Below are 16257 nucleotides of genomic sequence, written 5' to 3' on the forward strand. Positions count from 1 at the left end.
AAAACTGATATGTTTTTATGACAGACAGGCATTCCAGTTATGACCATTCCATCTTTTTTGGATCTAGAACTAATTGATTTAGGGTACTTTGTTTCCATGCATGTAACTAAAAGGTTGACTGAGATCATTAGACCAAAGAACTGCCATTTATACATACACCTCCAAAGCAAACTACATATCATACAGGAATAAATACAGTATCTTATTAGTCTACCATCTCCATTTATTGCATTATTAACTTTAGTAAATAAATTTACAGTCATAATTCATCATAATATAAATATTTTAGGATTGGTAGAAGATTTTTCTAAAAACTTTTATCTAATTTATTTTGAATATTTCATAACATATGTCAGTTAAATTTTCAGTATTTTTTTTTTAAATGTTCTAAATATAATGAAAAGAAAGAATTCAGTATGTGAATAATTGGCAATTTATATATGTATATATATATATATATATATATATATAATCAAAATATTTTTCCAAGACCTGGTAACATTTAAGAAACTTTTGTAAGCTTTTTCAAGCAACACGAATGTGTATGTGTGCATATGCACATGCATATGTGTACACTTGTGTATGTATGCTTTATTTTAGATTTTTTTTGTTATAATTCATGATGCCAAAACTTTTAATTTAACACTTAACACTGTTCTACTTCATAAAATTTAGATTTTGTTTCAACTTCATTATTTCAAATATCCTATACTATATTGATTTGCTTGGTTTTTTTTTTCATTATATGATACTAATCTCAAGATGGAAATTATTATCATTGCATTATATCATTCCATGCTAGTCTCAATACTTGTGATGGATTTAATCTTTCTAAAGTTTCTTTGTTATTCTTGCAAAATGTGGCCCAAAAACCAAGGACAAGCATTCTTGACAATGCCAACCTAATTTGCCAACCTTCTTTTCCTTGTAGCTTGGCTTCTTCAAGCTGACCTATATTTACTTCTTTGTCAGCACACATAGCTGCTGACATATAACTTCTCTATTACTATCTGTAGAATTGAGTTCACAGTCAAAGCTAGTGTTAATTATGACAGTGACTTTCATAGGGGTTAATGAGTAAAGTCATTAAAACTATTTGTTTTTCTATAATACCAATCTCCTTTTATGTGGATCTAATATATTTAAATTTTGAAGACTGAAATTAATATCATAAAATATTAAATTTCTAAACTGTACTGGTTTTTGCAGATGTAGATAGGACAAGTCTTTTTGAGAGTTGAAGAACATTAACTCACCTTTCTTCTTTATTATTCATTTTTACTGTTCATTTATTTCTTAATGAAACAAATAGAGACAATTAAAAAAAAATCATTATTGTTAAAATAAATAAATATATTTGATTTAAATAAGAGAGAAAACTTAAAATTATATATTTGGTAAGTCTATCTTGTATCTATACTTGCCTCTGCAGTTTGCTTCTTAAAAATCATATTAAATTCTTTTACAAATTTTTACTTATGAAATTTGATGTTTTTTCATGTCTTTGAATTTTAAGAAATTCTTGATAAACATAACAAAATTGCTAGAAAAAGCATGTGATGAGTAAATTTTTGTGAAAACTGTGTCTTGATAATGTTTTGCAGAAGGTATTCAGATTGTATCTATTCTGATTTTTAATTTACTGAATTGAATGCTTCTACAAATATTTTCCTTTTGTTATTACAGTTCACTCTGACATGGAGGATGGCCGTTGTTTACTGGATGTGATTGGGTGAGTATAAATCTTCTCTTGTGAGTGTATTTTTTTTTCTTTCATCATCATCATCATCGTCATCATTTAGTGCCTGTTGTCCATGCAGTCTGATCAGGGCTAGCAAGCTGGAAGGCTGCACCAGACTCCAGTCTGATTTGGCATGGTTTCTATGTGCGATTTTACTTGGTTTGATGGGTCTTCTTCTGAAGCTTGACATAATGCCAAATGTCTTGGTCATTGTCTCTGGGAGGCCCAACACTCGAAAGGCACTCAGCCACTTTGTCTCCACGATTCCCAATGCTCGAAAAGTGCTCTTTACGTGACTCCAGCATTAGCCATGACTACAGTTTCACTTGGCTTCACAGGTCTTCTCAAGCACAGCATATCACCACAGGTCACAGTCACTAGCCATTGCCCAAGTGAGGCCCAAAGTTCAAAGATCATACCCCACCACTTCATCCCATGCCTTCATGGGTTTACCTCTACCACAGGTTCCCTCCACAGTTAGAGATTGGCACTTCTTTACACAACTGTCCTTGTCCATCATCATCATCATTATTCAATGCCCACTTTTCTTTGTTTGCATGGGTCAGATGGAATTTGTAAAGGCAGGTGTTACTGGATACCCCTCCGGTTGCCAACCATCACCTGTTTCCAAGCAAGGTAACATTTTCCCATAGCTAGACAATGTTTTCCACAGAAGACTGGAAACAAACTGCCTTACTTGTATGACAATGATGCTCGTTTATAACCATCATATGATGTCGAGACAAGGGTACATGCACATGTACAAATTTACATATATGCACACACGTATGTATTTGTCAACCACAATCTTCTTTCAGTTTCTATATACCTAATCCACTCACAAGGCATTGGTTGACCTGGGACTAAGGTAGAAGACACCTGCTTATGGTGTCACTTATGATTGGGTCCCAAGCCTCTTAGCCACTCATCCATGTCTGCTCCTTTCTTTTTCAACTTTGGTGACTTTTTCAATTGTCATTTTTCAGGAAATCTGCAAAAGCAGTAAAGCAATAAACAAAATGCATTGTGATACTTTTTATACTCTGAGTTCAAATCTTGTTTGACTATGCCTTGGGTTAGAGAAACTTCTATTTAAACAACATGATAACACTAAATTCTTAGTGAACATGGTCATTATTTTGATTGTTTGAACTTATTGAAACTTTTATGGTTATTAAATTTCTATTTTTCTTGGCAAATGATGAACATACTTCTGAATCCATTCCATAAAATCTCAGGCTTTATACCTTGTGAGAAACTGTATTTATACTTAGTATATTTCTTGTTTCTAACTAAGTTTTTCTTGAAACATGATATATATTTTTAATTACATAGGTTTTCTAAATTGATTGGTTAACTCGAAACATGCAGAGACAAATGTGCTGTGATCTCTGCAAATTTTTTGTCTAAATTGTAAAATATTTCTGATTCTTTGGACATTTCAGGAAATGGCTCGTTTAACCATATATGTCTAACTATGTTTAATTATATATGGCTTATTTAACTATTCAATTTGAGAGTATCCTTAGTAGTAGAAATGTTAGTCATCTCTTCAGTATTGTTCATATAATAAAATTGATTCAACTATCTTCTTTCCTTAGAAATCCATGGTCTTCTGTTAACCCTTTCGTTACCGTATTTCCATTGAGATGCTCTGTGTTTCTTTCAATTAATTTTAAATATAACAAAGAATTTAGTAAAATAACTTAGTTATCATTAAGCTCGTGTTAGGAACATAAATTGTGACTAAGGTTTGGTGGAAGATTTTAATTAAAAACTTATGAAAACAAGACATTTGTACTACAAAGCCAGAGCCGGTTTCAGCCGGGTTGGAAACGAAAGGGTTAATGTAGGAAAGTATTCTGGATTATTATTGACAGAGTCTGACATTAAAGACTGACTATTTGGATTTCCTTAAAAACTGTACAGTTTTATGAAGTGAAAAATTTTGTTTCTACCAGTGAAAGATATCAGTCATCTAAACCAACCATTTTTATTCTGTCTAAAATACGAGCTTAGAGCTAAAACCAAAATGTCCACACCAAGATAAATTATCAGCTTGACAGCTATTAACTTATTGGAGTTTCAAAAACAACTATTTACATTCTCATTGTAATGGACTAAATGTTATATAATGTCTCCGATTTTTATGAAATTAAATACTGTTGTTGTGAGCTCTGCTGGATCAGAGCTATATATATATGATAGCATTAGAAAACCCAGTTCAATACATCACATATGGCTTAGTTTTCCAATTTTTTTTTTCTTTGCCTTTTCGTGATGTCACAACTATTTGCTTAATCATATTGACATACGTAGCTATGCTTAAAGAAAAATAAAAAAGTCTTTTGTTAGACTGTAGCTGGTGAGATCTTCGGTGTTTAACTATCTCGTCTGCAACAGTCTGTGTAGTTGCATAGCTTGTCTTTTTCTATCATCATCATCATCATCATCGTTTAACATCTTCCTTCCATGCTGGCATGGGTTGGACGGTTTGACAGGAGCCGGCCAGGCAGGAACCTGTGCTATGCTTCTGTGTCTATTTTGGTGTGGTTTTTATGACTGGATGTCCTTCCTAACACCAACACCATTAGTGAGATTAAAATATGTTCAAATATACCAAGTTCAAATGAAATCAATTGTCACCAACATTTTTGACAATTAACTATTGCTTTCAGTAGCAGAATTGGTAGAATTTGTAGAGCATCAGGTTAAGTACCTTTCAGTATTTACTCTCATCTCTCTTAATTTCCTGGTTCAAATCCCATCACATTCAACTATACTGTTCAGTCTTGCTGGATAAATAATATAAGTGCCAGGTATACACTAATGTCGGTTTAATTGGTTCTCAATCTCCTATAAACTTGGTGGCGTTACCCTGAAACAAACATGGCCTGAAGAAATACCACTTGGTATTTTGTCTGATACACTTGCAACAATTTTGCTAATACACCACTCTTTTCACAATAACAATGATTCCTAACACTGGTTGGTACAAAGCTACAAATTTTAGACGAGTGGTTGTAGTCATTTAATCCTTTTTGCAACAATATTTTTGATGAAATATATTACTTTTTAGTTTTGAAAATCATCAAAAATTTAGAGTGGATTAGTAAAATAACTTTGTCATTACTGAGCAGGTGTTTGAAGCATAACTTGAAAAAAGGTGCTTACATGAAATTATGACAGAAAGTTTTAATTTTTCTTATAGCTGCTAGAATAAGAATAGCCTGGGCAAAGTTTAGAGAGCTCTTACCCCTGCTGGCGACAAAGGGACTCTCACTCAGAGTAAAAGGCAGACTGTATGACGCATGCGTACGAACAACCATGCTACATGGCAGTGAAACATGGGCTGTAACTGCTGAGGACATACGTAAGCTCACAAGGAATGAAGCCAGTATGCTCCGTTGGATGTGTAATGTCAATGTGAATACCCGTCAGAGTGTAAGTATCTTGAGAGAAAAGCTGAACATTAGAAGCATCAGTTGTGGCGTGCAAGAGAGACGATTGCGCTGGTATGGACATGTGGTGAGAATGGAGGAGGATAGCTGCGTGAAAAAGTGCCACACCCTAACAGTTGAGGGAACCCGTGGAAGAGGTAGGCCCAGAAAGACCTGGGCTGAGGTGGTGAGGCAAGACCTTCGTACATTGGGCCTCACCGAGGCGATGACTACGGACCGAGACCTTTGGAAATGGGCTGTGCGTGAGAAGACCCGGCAAGCCAAGTAAGATCGTTGCCAGTGCCCCTGGACTGGTTCTTGTGCGGGTGGCACATGAGATGCACCATTTTGAGCGTGGCCGTTGCCAGTACCACCTGACTGGCTCCTGTAGGATTTTCGAGCGAGATCGTTGCCAGTGCCCCTGGACTGGCTTGTGCGGGTGGCACATAAAAGACACCATTTCGAGCGTGGCCGTTTTCGTGCGGGTGACACGTAAAAGCACCCACTACACTCTCTGAGTGGTTGGCGTTAGGAAGGGCATCCAGCTGTAGAAACTCTGCCAAATCAGACTGGAGCCTGGTGTTGCCATCCGGTTTCACCAGTCCTCAGTCAAATCGTCCAACCCATGCTAGCATGGAAAGCGGACGTTAAACGATGATGATGATGATGATGAAGTACCTTTAATATTTTGTGAAACAAAACTTGAAGCACTTTCAAGCAGGTTATCAAATGGATGAAGTTGCTCTCTAGTACTTCATTGATTGTTGGACTTGCTGAGATTTGAATACTATAAACATAAGTGATATAGATTTACATGGCAAGACACTGAGTCTGGTAATATACTATTTCTGAAACAATACTACTGATATCATCATCATCATCATCATCATCATCGCTGCTGATGTTAACATTATTCGTAATCAATGTTGTTTTTTTTTGGTTTTATTTTTCTCCCTCCATTCCTCATCTAATTATAAAGTGCCTTTGTTTTCCTTTTCAACTCAGAGACCCAAAGCTTTTGAATGAGTTTTTAAAAGATGGAACTGATGTGGTAAGTTCAATTGGCATATTCTTGTGTAGTCATATAATGTAGTTTATATCTTCATTTTATTAATGTGATGTTATAAGCTTCCTGTTTTATTTGAGTTTGTATTTTGTGACAGAATAACTTCCGTTTTCTTTCAAGATATTAATTTCTATGAATTTAGAATTAGTTTATATTGAATATATATTACATATATCTCTTATTACATTTATTCCACTAATATTGTTTGTTAATTTGCTCTATCCCTTAACTTAAAAATTAAATTAGTTTGATTGCAAATTTAATTTAACTTGACTGAACATTAGAGCAAAGACTTATTGCTTGCTTATTATAAAAGTGGTTACTAAAGTGTGTGTGTGTGTGTGTGCATGCATGTATGTGTGTTAGATAGACTCTACCTTCCACATACAGACACTTGCTCATGCAAAAGCGTGATATATGAGTTTAAATGCGATGCTAAGTCAAAGTAATAATGAAAAATTGATAAGTGTCTGCTTCTTTCATTGCCGGTGCTGTTGCAGGATTCCTCTCTCTCAGCTGATAACCAAATTAATGAAAATGACTTCAAATGGACTGAGGAAGAATTTCTGTCATCCACTTTAGGGACATCGGAAAACGATTGCAGTGATTCTTCGTCACTCATCAAATTTCAGGCATTGATATCGACCCCTCAGGCGCAGACACAGTCATCAGCAGTGGTAACAGCATCATCAGCAGCAGTATCACAGTCTACACAGCCACCTCCTGCAGTGTCACTGCCACCACCACCACCGCCACCACCACCACCACCACCACCACCAGCCCTACCATCTTCATCCTTGTCGGTTCCGGCAACAGTTGCTGCTTTGGCAGCTGCTCCTGAAATCAGTCAGTCATCTGTTGTCACCACAACACCATCCATTAGTTCAGTTGCTGGCACACAGCAGGTCACTGCTCTTTTGTCGCCCCACTCAGCCAACTTTGGACAAGTGCAGCTTGTTCAACCAGGATGCAGCTCAGGACTTCCTCAAGACCAGAAATCCACTTATCAAAACTTTGCATCTCTCGGAAACGTTGGTCAAGGGTAGGTTATTGTTGCTCTATTGAACCTCTTTACTCTCTCTCTCTATCTTCTATCTTCTTTTCCCACTCTCTTGTTTCTTTTCTCTTACATTGGAGAGATTTGGACTCACCTCTCCCTTCCTCCAATAGTTTCATTTGAAATGAATTTAGCCTTTGACATTAACCAGCCTGGTCTGGCTAAAACAAAAAACAAAAAGATCTTATAAAACATCTATTTTAGAAATGGGATCAACTTAGTATTACTTAATTACTCAGTTGAAAATATGAATTTTTCTCAATATTTTATACTCTAGAGAAATATTCTTCAAAACCTTTTCTCATATTTAATTTCTTTTTTCTTTTTTTGTTACCCCTTGAAATGATATCCACAACTTCTACTTTTTAACTTTTCTTTTTGGTACTATTAATAATTCTTTTCTTTTGTATTTGAACATTGTATTAAAAGATGGTGTTTTTTCCAGCTAATGCTTAAAAAATTATTTAACTTTTTCATGTTTAGCATAAGTAATGGTTTCTATATAATAAAAACCCTCATTTGTAAAACATCTTTCCCAAAAACAAACAAAATGTTTGATCAAAATCTGATCAAAATGGTTTATATGAAAAATCTGATTCTTCATTAATCCGTTTTTTTTCTCTTTTTATTATTCTTATTTTACTGGTCTTTTAAAATCTATTTATTTTCTATTGATTTATCTATTAATTTCCTGTTGAAATTATTTTATGTAATTTATCAAAGATACAGACAGTGTTTGGTAATTGAAGTTTGTGCCATGATTCAACCGTTTAGCATTCAGATCATTCTGTCAAGTTTAATGCCTATTTATTTACATTATTTTGAAGTAATCATGCATTTTCTTGTAGCTTCAAGATTTCAATGATATGACTGTTTATTTTTACAATAGCATTGTAGGATAGGTGTGAAAAGTTGAATCTGGTGAGTTTGAACATAAAACAGGTAGAATATTTGAGACTCTGTTTAAATGCCAAAGGGTTAATTTGGATATGATTTTAAGCAACGTTCTTCAGTTATTACCTTTATAGCTAATACTCTATGTTTGTCACTACTTCAATATCTGGAGTATTCAGAGCAAGTTTTGAGTTTGTACATATCTCCTTTCCACCATCACCTTATCTCTTGATCTCTGCTTATATACAAACAGAGACACACAAAATCACTTTCACTATATGAGTGTTTCTAAACATAGCTATAAGGTTGATAACTTATGGTTGTATTAGAGTGGAAACTCTTGGTAAATTTCATCCCTGAATCATTTCATTTAAGCTCTAGATAGAATATGCAAATACCTGGTCTTGTCTCCTGGGGAAGAGCAGTTGAATTTGAAACTAGCTTATATCTGGCTGAGATAAAAAAAACCCTTCAGTCTCTGCTTTGGGTCCTCAGCTTCTCAGCCATTGTTGGGATTTTGCATTTAGTTTAACCCAGTATTTGCCATGAAGGGGCTCTTCTTGCCATCATTTTATTATGATCTGTTCCAGTTTTAGTTTGGATTTCAGTTGTTTTACAGCTTTTGTTTCTTCTTTTTCTTCATAGTTGTTACGTAGTATGACTTCTTTTTTGTATTTGTCAGCTTCCTTAAAGACTGAAAACAGTTTCTTGTTTTGTTCATGTTTTTTAACTATTTGTATTAGTTTTCCCTGCTTCTAAAGTAGCTATTGTTTTTAGTCCTATGGTGGTTATTTTGTAATAGTTTTCTAGCCTCTACCACCTTCTATACATTGTATATATAACCTTTCTATGTCAGATTTTGAGTGATGCATCCTAAACTATTATTATTATTGGCAGTGAGCTGGCAGAATCCTTAGTGTGCTGGATGAAATGCTTATCAAGATAAGCAGCACATGACCTTGCAGGTGGGGCCCAGTTTGAATTTTCTTCAGGTCGAGTGGCCCATCTCGCTCAAAAGGTCCCTGAATAAGGGTTGTTTAAAGATGTTGAATGAAACACCCATGTTTCCAGAAGTGAATTATCCAAACCCCAAATGAATCCCTCCCAACACATGGCTATGATGCTCCTCTGATTACTCCTACTCATGATCAGAGATGCACATATCGTCAGCTACCAAGAGACATGCTCAACTGGTTAAGGTCAAACAACTGACAAGCAAATCTGTGGTATTGAGCAAAATATTTGCTGTCGCCCATCTTTTTATACTGAGACAAAACATTGTACATGATAACACTTGCAATCAGTTAAGATGAGAAGCCATGAAAGCCACTGCCTGCTACTGCATCAGAGCAGCAGTGTTGCCTGACTGGCTCCCATGTCAGTGGCACTTAAAAAAGCACCATTCAAACATGGTCGATGCCAGTGTCACCTGACTGACCCCCATGCTGGTGGCATGTAAAAAGCCAGCATATACCATTTTGCGAGTACAGGATGACAGTCAGCCAAAACTTTTGCTGTCTCTCATCTTTCACGTCTTTGTGGGGTTAGTAATCTTCATCTTTAGTTACAGTTTCTCATTCAAACTACATAATAGGCAGAATTGTCGGATTAAGACAGTAGGGTGTTTTGAGGGAGATTTGCCTGCTATTTCTACCAGGTCTAGCTACCATGTAGAGGTCTGAACTTAATTTTTATTCACATATTTGCATTTCAAAAATTTAACATAATCTTTTCCACAAATCAACTATTGTAAAAATTTTATTCGATGACCTCACATTTTCTATGTATGTGTGTGTACCTTAAAAGACGTCACTCATCACGACATCTTTCTATGTTCAAAATTAAATCAATGTTTTAATGATTAGACAGAGGTCCAATAGAAATAGCTCTCAGAAACAGACTACATACAAATTCGTTCACATCTGAAGCTGTTCTCTGACAGGGGAAGGGGTAATCGGGAAATGTTCACACAGCTGAGGCTCCAATCAAAACAGGGGACCTGAAATGATATGGTTGAGAAAAGCTGTTATAGATTATGCCTAACCGAAAACAATCACAGCCACATCAACCAAACAGACCGGTCGAAACCGGGTTTAGCTGCTAATAGATATATAACCATGGAGTGCAAGTATGCAACAAGAACCCTTATGTTTGATGTATGTTTCAAATGTGAGACCTCACCATTACTGAGGATCTTTACTAATGGAAAATGAAGTGTGGCTTCTTTCTTTGGAGCCCTCAGCAACTATTAATTTTTCACAAAGCTCAGATGAGACCCACAATGGAATGCTGCTTCTAAATTTGGGATGGTTCTGCTGCTACACACCCATGTTCTTGACAGTATCTTAAGAAAAGTCACTAGACTGATAGACATAAGTTATTCTCTCTCTCTCTCTCTCTCTCTCTCTCTCTCTCTGTCTCACACACACACTCACTCTTTCCTTCTCCTCTCTCTCTCTCTCCAACCTCTGGCCCACACGTATGGTGTCTCTTCTCTTTGCTTTCCTTGTGGTACTACAATTGCTGCTGCTCTTTGAAATTGGTTGGCCTAATATAGCAGTTCAACCCATACTAGCATAGAAAGCGGATGTTAAACGATGATGATGATGATGACTCTTGCATTCTTCACTCATTCTCAGATTTTCTATAATTGTTGCATATTCTTCCTTACCTGTTTCCAAAATTTCCTCCAAACAGGACATTTTTTGTAGAAGATTGGAAACAAAGAGCACTGATTGTATGACCTGTTGTTCAATTACAACTATTACAAGATGTCAACACACACACGCGCGCGCGCGCTTCTCTCAGTTTCCAACTAACAAATCCACTTACAAGATTTTCATAAAGTGCCTTACCACGGGTCTGAATCCAAAGCCATGTAGTAACAGAAGCAAACTTCTTAACCACATGATAACTCCTTTCTCATTTGGTCTTGTTCTTTGATAAGACTTCCCTCACAAATCTTTCACAAATAGAGAAAGAGATTGTATTCATAATCTCATTTAACTTTTAGTGATTTCAATAGAAATTAGCTGATGTCCTTGCTAGAAGGTTTTTTTTCTTTTGTTTTCTTACTGACACTTATTCTATGGTCTCTGAACGTGCATGATTCTTTGGAGGTTCATAAACAGGCGTTTGGTAAGGTTAAGACATCAGCAGATTGTCTTTTTCTTAGCTTTTTATAGCCAAGGACAGGCGTAAGGTAGCTAATTAGCATTAGACTATGCTTTTGATAGAAGCATAGTGACAGACATGTTATACAGCAATAATGGGTATTCTGGCCATCAGCGAGGAAAAACTGCAGATCATTATCTGAGTTTCTTCAGAAATTGTTGTTGTGATGCTATTATTGAGACTGAATAAGTTGTGTAGTTAAGGCAGTGTTACTAACCTGGCATGGCTGTGGGTATGTGGGATAAGGATACATATGAGAAAGCTATTCTCCACACATCATCTTTTTGGGGTTATGCAAACATTGGCTTACACACTTGTAGAGAGAAACAAAGTTATTGAATAAATCATTTATGTTGATTATTTCACTATCTTCCTTTTGTAGTGATGGTCAGATAGTGCTCTCTGCCAGGTGGCAATGGCAAATGCTGATGATGTGGCAGAATTTTAGACTTTTATCATCCATCTGAACACTCATTGTCTTTGTCAAGTATCACTTGAAGAAGACAATAATAGCAGAGTGTGATTCTGCCATTAAGGAAACATTTTAAAATATATGAAATGAATGAATGAGCCAACCTTCCACTTCAATTGTTTGATTTGTCTTGAGAGGGAACATATACTACTGCTGGAAGGGATAAGTGTTACATTAGGACTCTGTTACTGTTTTAAGTGGCTCTCAGTTTTCATTTTTTGAGTGTTGTTGGGAGAGTAGGACTGAAGCTTTTATTTTACTCATTAGTTATATTTGCTATTTTTTTCTATGTATACAAAGTTTATGGCACTTTTTTTTGTAGCAGTGTTGGTTCTTTTTCAGTGGCTGTATGGCAAATGAAGAGAAGGGTTCTGTTATTATTGTTAATTGAGTCAAATTACTCCTCATCTTCAAATCTGTACCACTGTTTCAATGCCAAAATGTTTAGAAAAGGTGTCACATGAAATGCTTTGTGGTATTTAGCTACATCCTTTAGCATTCTGAGTTCATATAACATCCAGGCCAACTTTGCTTTCTATTCTTGTTGGAACAATTGAATAAAATAGGGATCAAAAACTGGAGGAATTTTAATCATGTTTACTACAGGACGTTAAACGATGATGATGATAATGAGAATCATTAAAGTTTAAAATGAAATGCATTGTGGTATTTCTTCTGATCCTTTACATTTCTGAGTTCAAATAAAATCAAGGTTAATTTTGCTTTTAACCTTTCAGGGTCAATAAAATAATAAAGTCGTTGTCAAATATTGAGGCCAATGATATCAGTTTATCCCCTTCCTTTTAAAATCATTAGCTTTGTGCCCAAATAAAAACCTGTTATAGAGTGAGGAGTAGAGCATTGAAAAAAATTGCTTGGCGATATTTCTTCTAATTCCTTATGGTCTAATTTCAAATTCTGCTGGGGTTGACTTTGCTTTCAGCTTTCCAAGGTTGAGAAAACGAAGCACTAGTTGAGCACTGGATTCTAATTGACGGAAGAGGTAGGCCCAGGAAGACCTGGGCTGAGGTGGTGAGGCAAGACCTTCGTACATTGGGCCTCACCGAGGCGATGACTACGGACCGAGACCTTTGGAAATGTGCTGTGTGTGAGAAGACCCGGCAAGCCAAGTAAGATCGTTGCCAGTGCCCCTGGACTGGTTCTTGTGCGGGTGGCACATGAGATGCACCATTTTGAGCGTGGCCGTTGCCAGTACCGCCTGACTGGCTCCTGTAGGATTTTCGAGCGAGATCGTTGCCAGTGCCCCTGGACTGGCTTGTGCGGGTGGCACATAAAAGACACCATTTCGAGCGTGGCCGTTTTCGTGCGGGTGACACGTAAAAGCACCCACTACACTCTCTGAGTGGTTGGCGTTAGGAAGGGCATCCAGCTGTAGAAACTCTGCCAAATCAGACTGGAGCCTGGTGTTGCCATCCGGTTTCACCAGTCCTCAGTCAAATCGTCCAACCCATGCTAGCATGGAAGGCGGACGTTAAACGATGATGATGATGATGATGATGATGATGACCTTCTCTCCACAAAAAAGAATAAATTCATGTCTTGTGTTTTTAAAAGTAGATAGAATTATTATTATTATTATTGATTTTGCTATTATTTATTTTTCAATAATTAAAAACAAAATTGCTAATAAAACTAATGAAGCTTTTTCTTGAAAGTTTGTCGAGTGTTTGTGATTTAGCAGTAAGTTTTCAGCTAAAATCCTATCAGTTTTCTGCTTCATTGAGAATGCAACTTAAATATGGCATTACAGATTGTTACTTTTCCCAATCAGTCCAACATATTAATTACTCTTGCCATCACCTTTCTCTAAACCACAGTGTATTCACTTAGCTTTTGGATTATTCGATAAGTATTGATAGAGATTTGACCATGAAGTCATGGCAATAAAACACAAAGTGGGCAAATATAGAAGTGCTTAAGTGATTGGTCTGTGTTGATCTGTTGAAATCATTCTGACCATTTGATGTCCCTTTTTCCATGCATGCAGGAGTATGACAGTCCAACAGAAACCAATAAACCAGGCACACTGTGCTGAGCTACAGTGTCTGCTTTGGTATACTTTCTGCAACTGGGTGCCTCTCCTAATGCCAACTACTTTACAGTACTTCTGGCTAATCACTGATTCAGTGCAGAACAGTTATCAGTGGGTGAATCTTCATTTAAAAAGCCATTTTTTCCCTCACTCATGTTGATATCTTTCTGTCAACAAAATTTCGTTCAAAAGGCATTTGTTAACCCAAAGTTCAAGTAAAGTTTGAACTGGGAACCACTTGGTTGGGATGTGAGTTTTTTTTACCACCCAGATATGTTTGCATAAACATAGCAGTTTATGTGCTATTAATAACATATAAAACCACAGACTCTGAGGAACTGAGTTTAGCCCTCATTGAAAACTAAGTCCATAAGTCAGTTTTACTCATAATATATCCGTTTCAACTTTAGTAACTTGTTAAACCCATTAAGAAAAACATTACCATTACAAAATTTTGTTTCTCCTCTATAAGTCTGAGATCTTGTATTTACACACAAAAAAGGGCATTTATTTGGATTATTAAAGTTGCTTTTTCCTTTTTTTTAAAATTTATATGAACTGAAGTTAATTGTATTTTCTTGCTTCTTGCTTCTGGCTGCTTCCTGTGATTGCTATTTCTTAAATTAAATTATACCTTGCATTGGACTTGTCTAGTTTTGTTGCCAGATTTCTCAAATTATTCTCCAGTGTATTTGAATGATTCAGCTAGGTTTTGTTTGACTTTCAATGTTTTAGAAATTTGAAAATTTTCAATGTCTGTTATTTTGCTGAATTTAAGAAAAACATAGCAGATTATCTTTATTTTTCATTTTTTATTTGCACTATATTCTTTATTCTTGTTCATTCTAAGCTTTTGAAGAATGGAAAAACTTATGTTAGAGGGATTGATGATTTTTTTTAAAAGATGAATTATTATATTTGTAGTTGTCTGATTATTGTGATATATTCAGGTTATAATTGTATGTGCAAAAGATAATTAGATAATTAGCAAATGTGACTATGCCATTTACATTGACAAAGTAAACAGTTTGTTGTTTTAGTTAATTCATTAATTATTTCTGATTTTTTAAATCTTTTATTTTTGTCTTGAAAATTTCATTTCGCACACCTACAAGAGTATAATTGAGTTTCAATGATTTAACATTATGAGGTATATTTTGTAAATGCAATGATTCCTTAATGACATCTATGAGCTAATAGGTTTTATTACTTGATAATGTTGGTCATACTTTCATATCTAATTAATTAGAGATTAGTAATGGAGAAGCACTATTTCTTATTGTTACCTTTATACTTACAACATTGTTGGCAGCAGAAATATTATTTCCTCATTCTACAAACCTGCTTCACTTGGTCATTATTCCAATAAAGCATTACTTGCATTGACATAGGCTTTTCGCTTCTCATTTTTAAGCAAAAACCTTAATTTTTGATAATTTCCAATATCATTTGAGAATATTGGTGTGTTTCGACTTAATTTGTAACTCCACACAGACAAGTCATTCATCATAATATTACAGTTTGACTTGTGTTTCATTTTGTTTTTGTCGATAATAGTACTCTCCTGAGTTATACAATGTCTTAGTCTTGAACTATATGCCAAAAAATTAAAATAAATTAATAAAATGAAATAAGCAGTTAAATGAATTGTCATCAATTAGTTATTTGATTGTGATTTATTTTTTGTTTATATACTTTGGCATTTAGCTTCAGAATTCGATTAGCATTCACTGCTCTCTCTCTCTCTCTCTCTCTCTCTCTCTCTTTCTCTCTCTCTCTCTCTCTTTCTCTCTCTCTCTTCTCTCTCTCTCTCTCTCTCTCTCTCTCTCTCTCTCTCTTAACTCCATGGAAGTTGTCATGTTTCAAATGATTGACTATTGGCTGTTGTTAAGCTTTATGTCAATTCTGACTGCAGATCAAAAGCATTCCGTTGCAGACCATCTCATCTTTTGTTATCCACCCAATGCACCCTATAATTTTCAAAGTCAGTGAGATTTGGCTACTGTTTCTAGCAGGTCAAGCAATCATATTAGTGAATCCTTCTTCAGCTCAGCTGTTGTATATTTTATTGGTCTATAGGTTATCTGAGAGCTTGTTATGAAGGCAGCTGCTGTAGTTATTACATTCGTACTAATCTTAATTAACTTAGACTTCTTCTTGACTGCATTTGAGAGGTTGGAGGCTTTCACTGTTTGATTCATTGATAAATATCAAGAATACAACTAAAAATAGTTAGAATCCAAGTAAGTATGGCAGCTGCCAACCAGTCTAAATTGTACATTTCTGCTGTGAGAAGAAGGTTTTACATTTGTAAATTATTCTTCTGTAAATGCAGTCAATTTCCATTGAAATTTTAATTT

General features: G+C 35.5%; 1 protein-coding gene across 7 annotated transcripts in view; it reads left to right on the top strand.

Annotated features, from left to right (window-relative positions):
* The window catches only part of LOC106882512 (uncharacterized), a 147189-nt gene that overhangs the window by 104545 nt on the left and 26387 nt on the right, over positions 1–16257 (top strand). For all 7 annotated transcript variants that reach the window (XM_089363910.1, XM_014933208.3, XM_089363913.1 and 4 more), the window contains 3 exons: positions 1687–1732; positions 6187–6232; positions 6748–7289. In XM_089363910.1, the coding sequence (XP_089220036.1) occupies positions 1698–1732; positions 6187–6232; positions 6748–7289 (623 nt within the window). In that variant the 5' untranslated portion in view covers positions 1687–1697. The remainder of the gene's footprint in view (positions 1–1686; positions 1733–6186; positions 6233–6747; positions 7290–16257) is intronic.

The sequence above is a fragment of the Octopus bimaculoides genome, chromosome 15, assembly GCF_046866305.1.
Source record: "Octopus bimaculoides isolate indiv1 chromosome 15, ASM4686630v1, whole genome shotgun sequence".
Taxonomy (NCBI): Eukaryota; Metazoa; Mollusca; class Cephalopoda; order Octopoda; family Octopodidae; genus Octopus; species Octopus bimaculoides.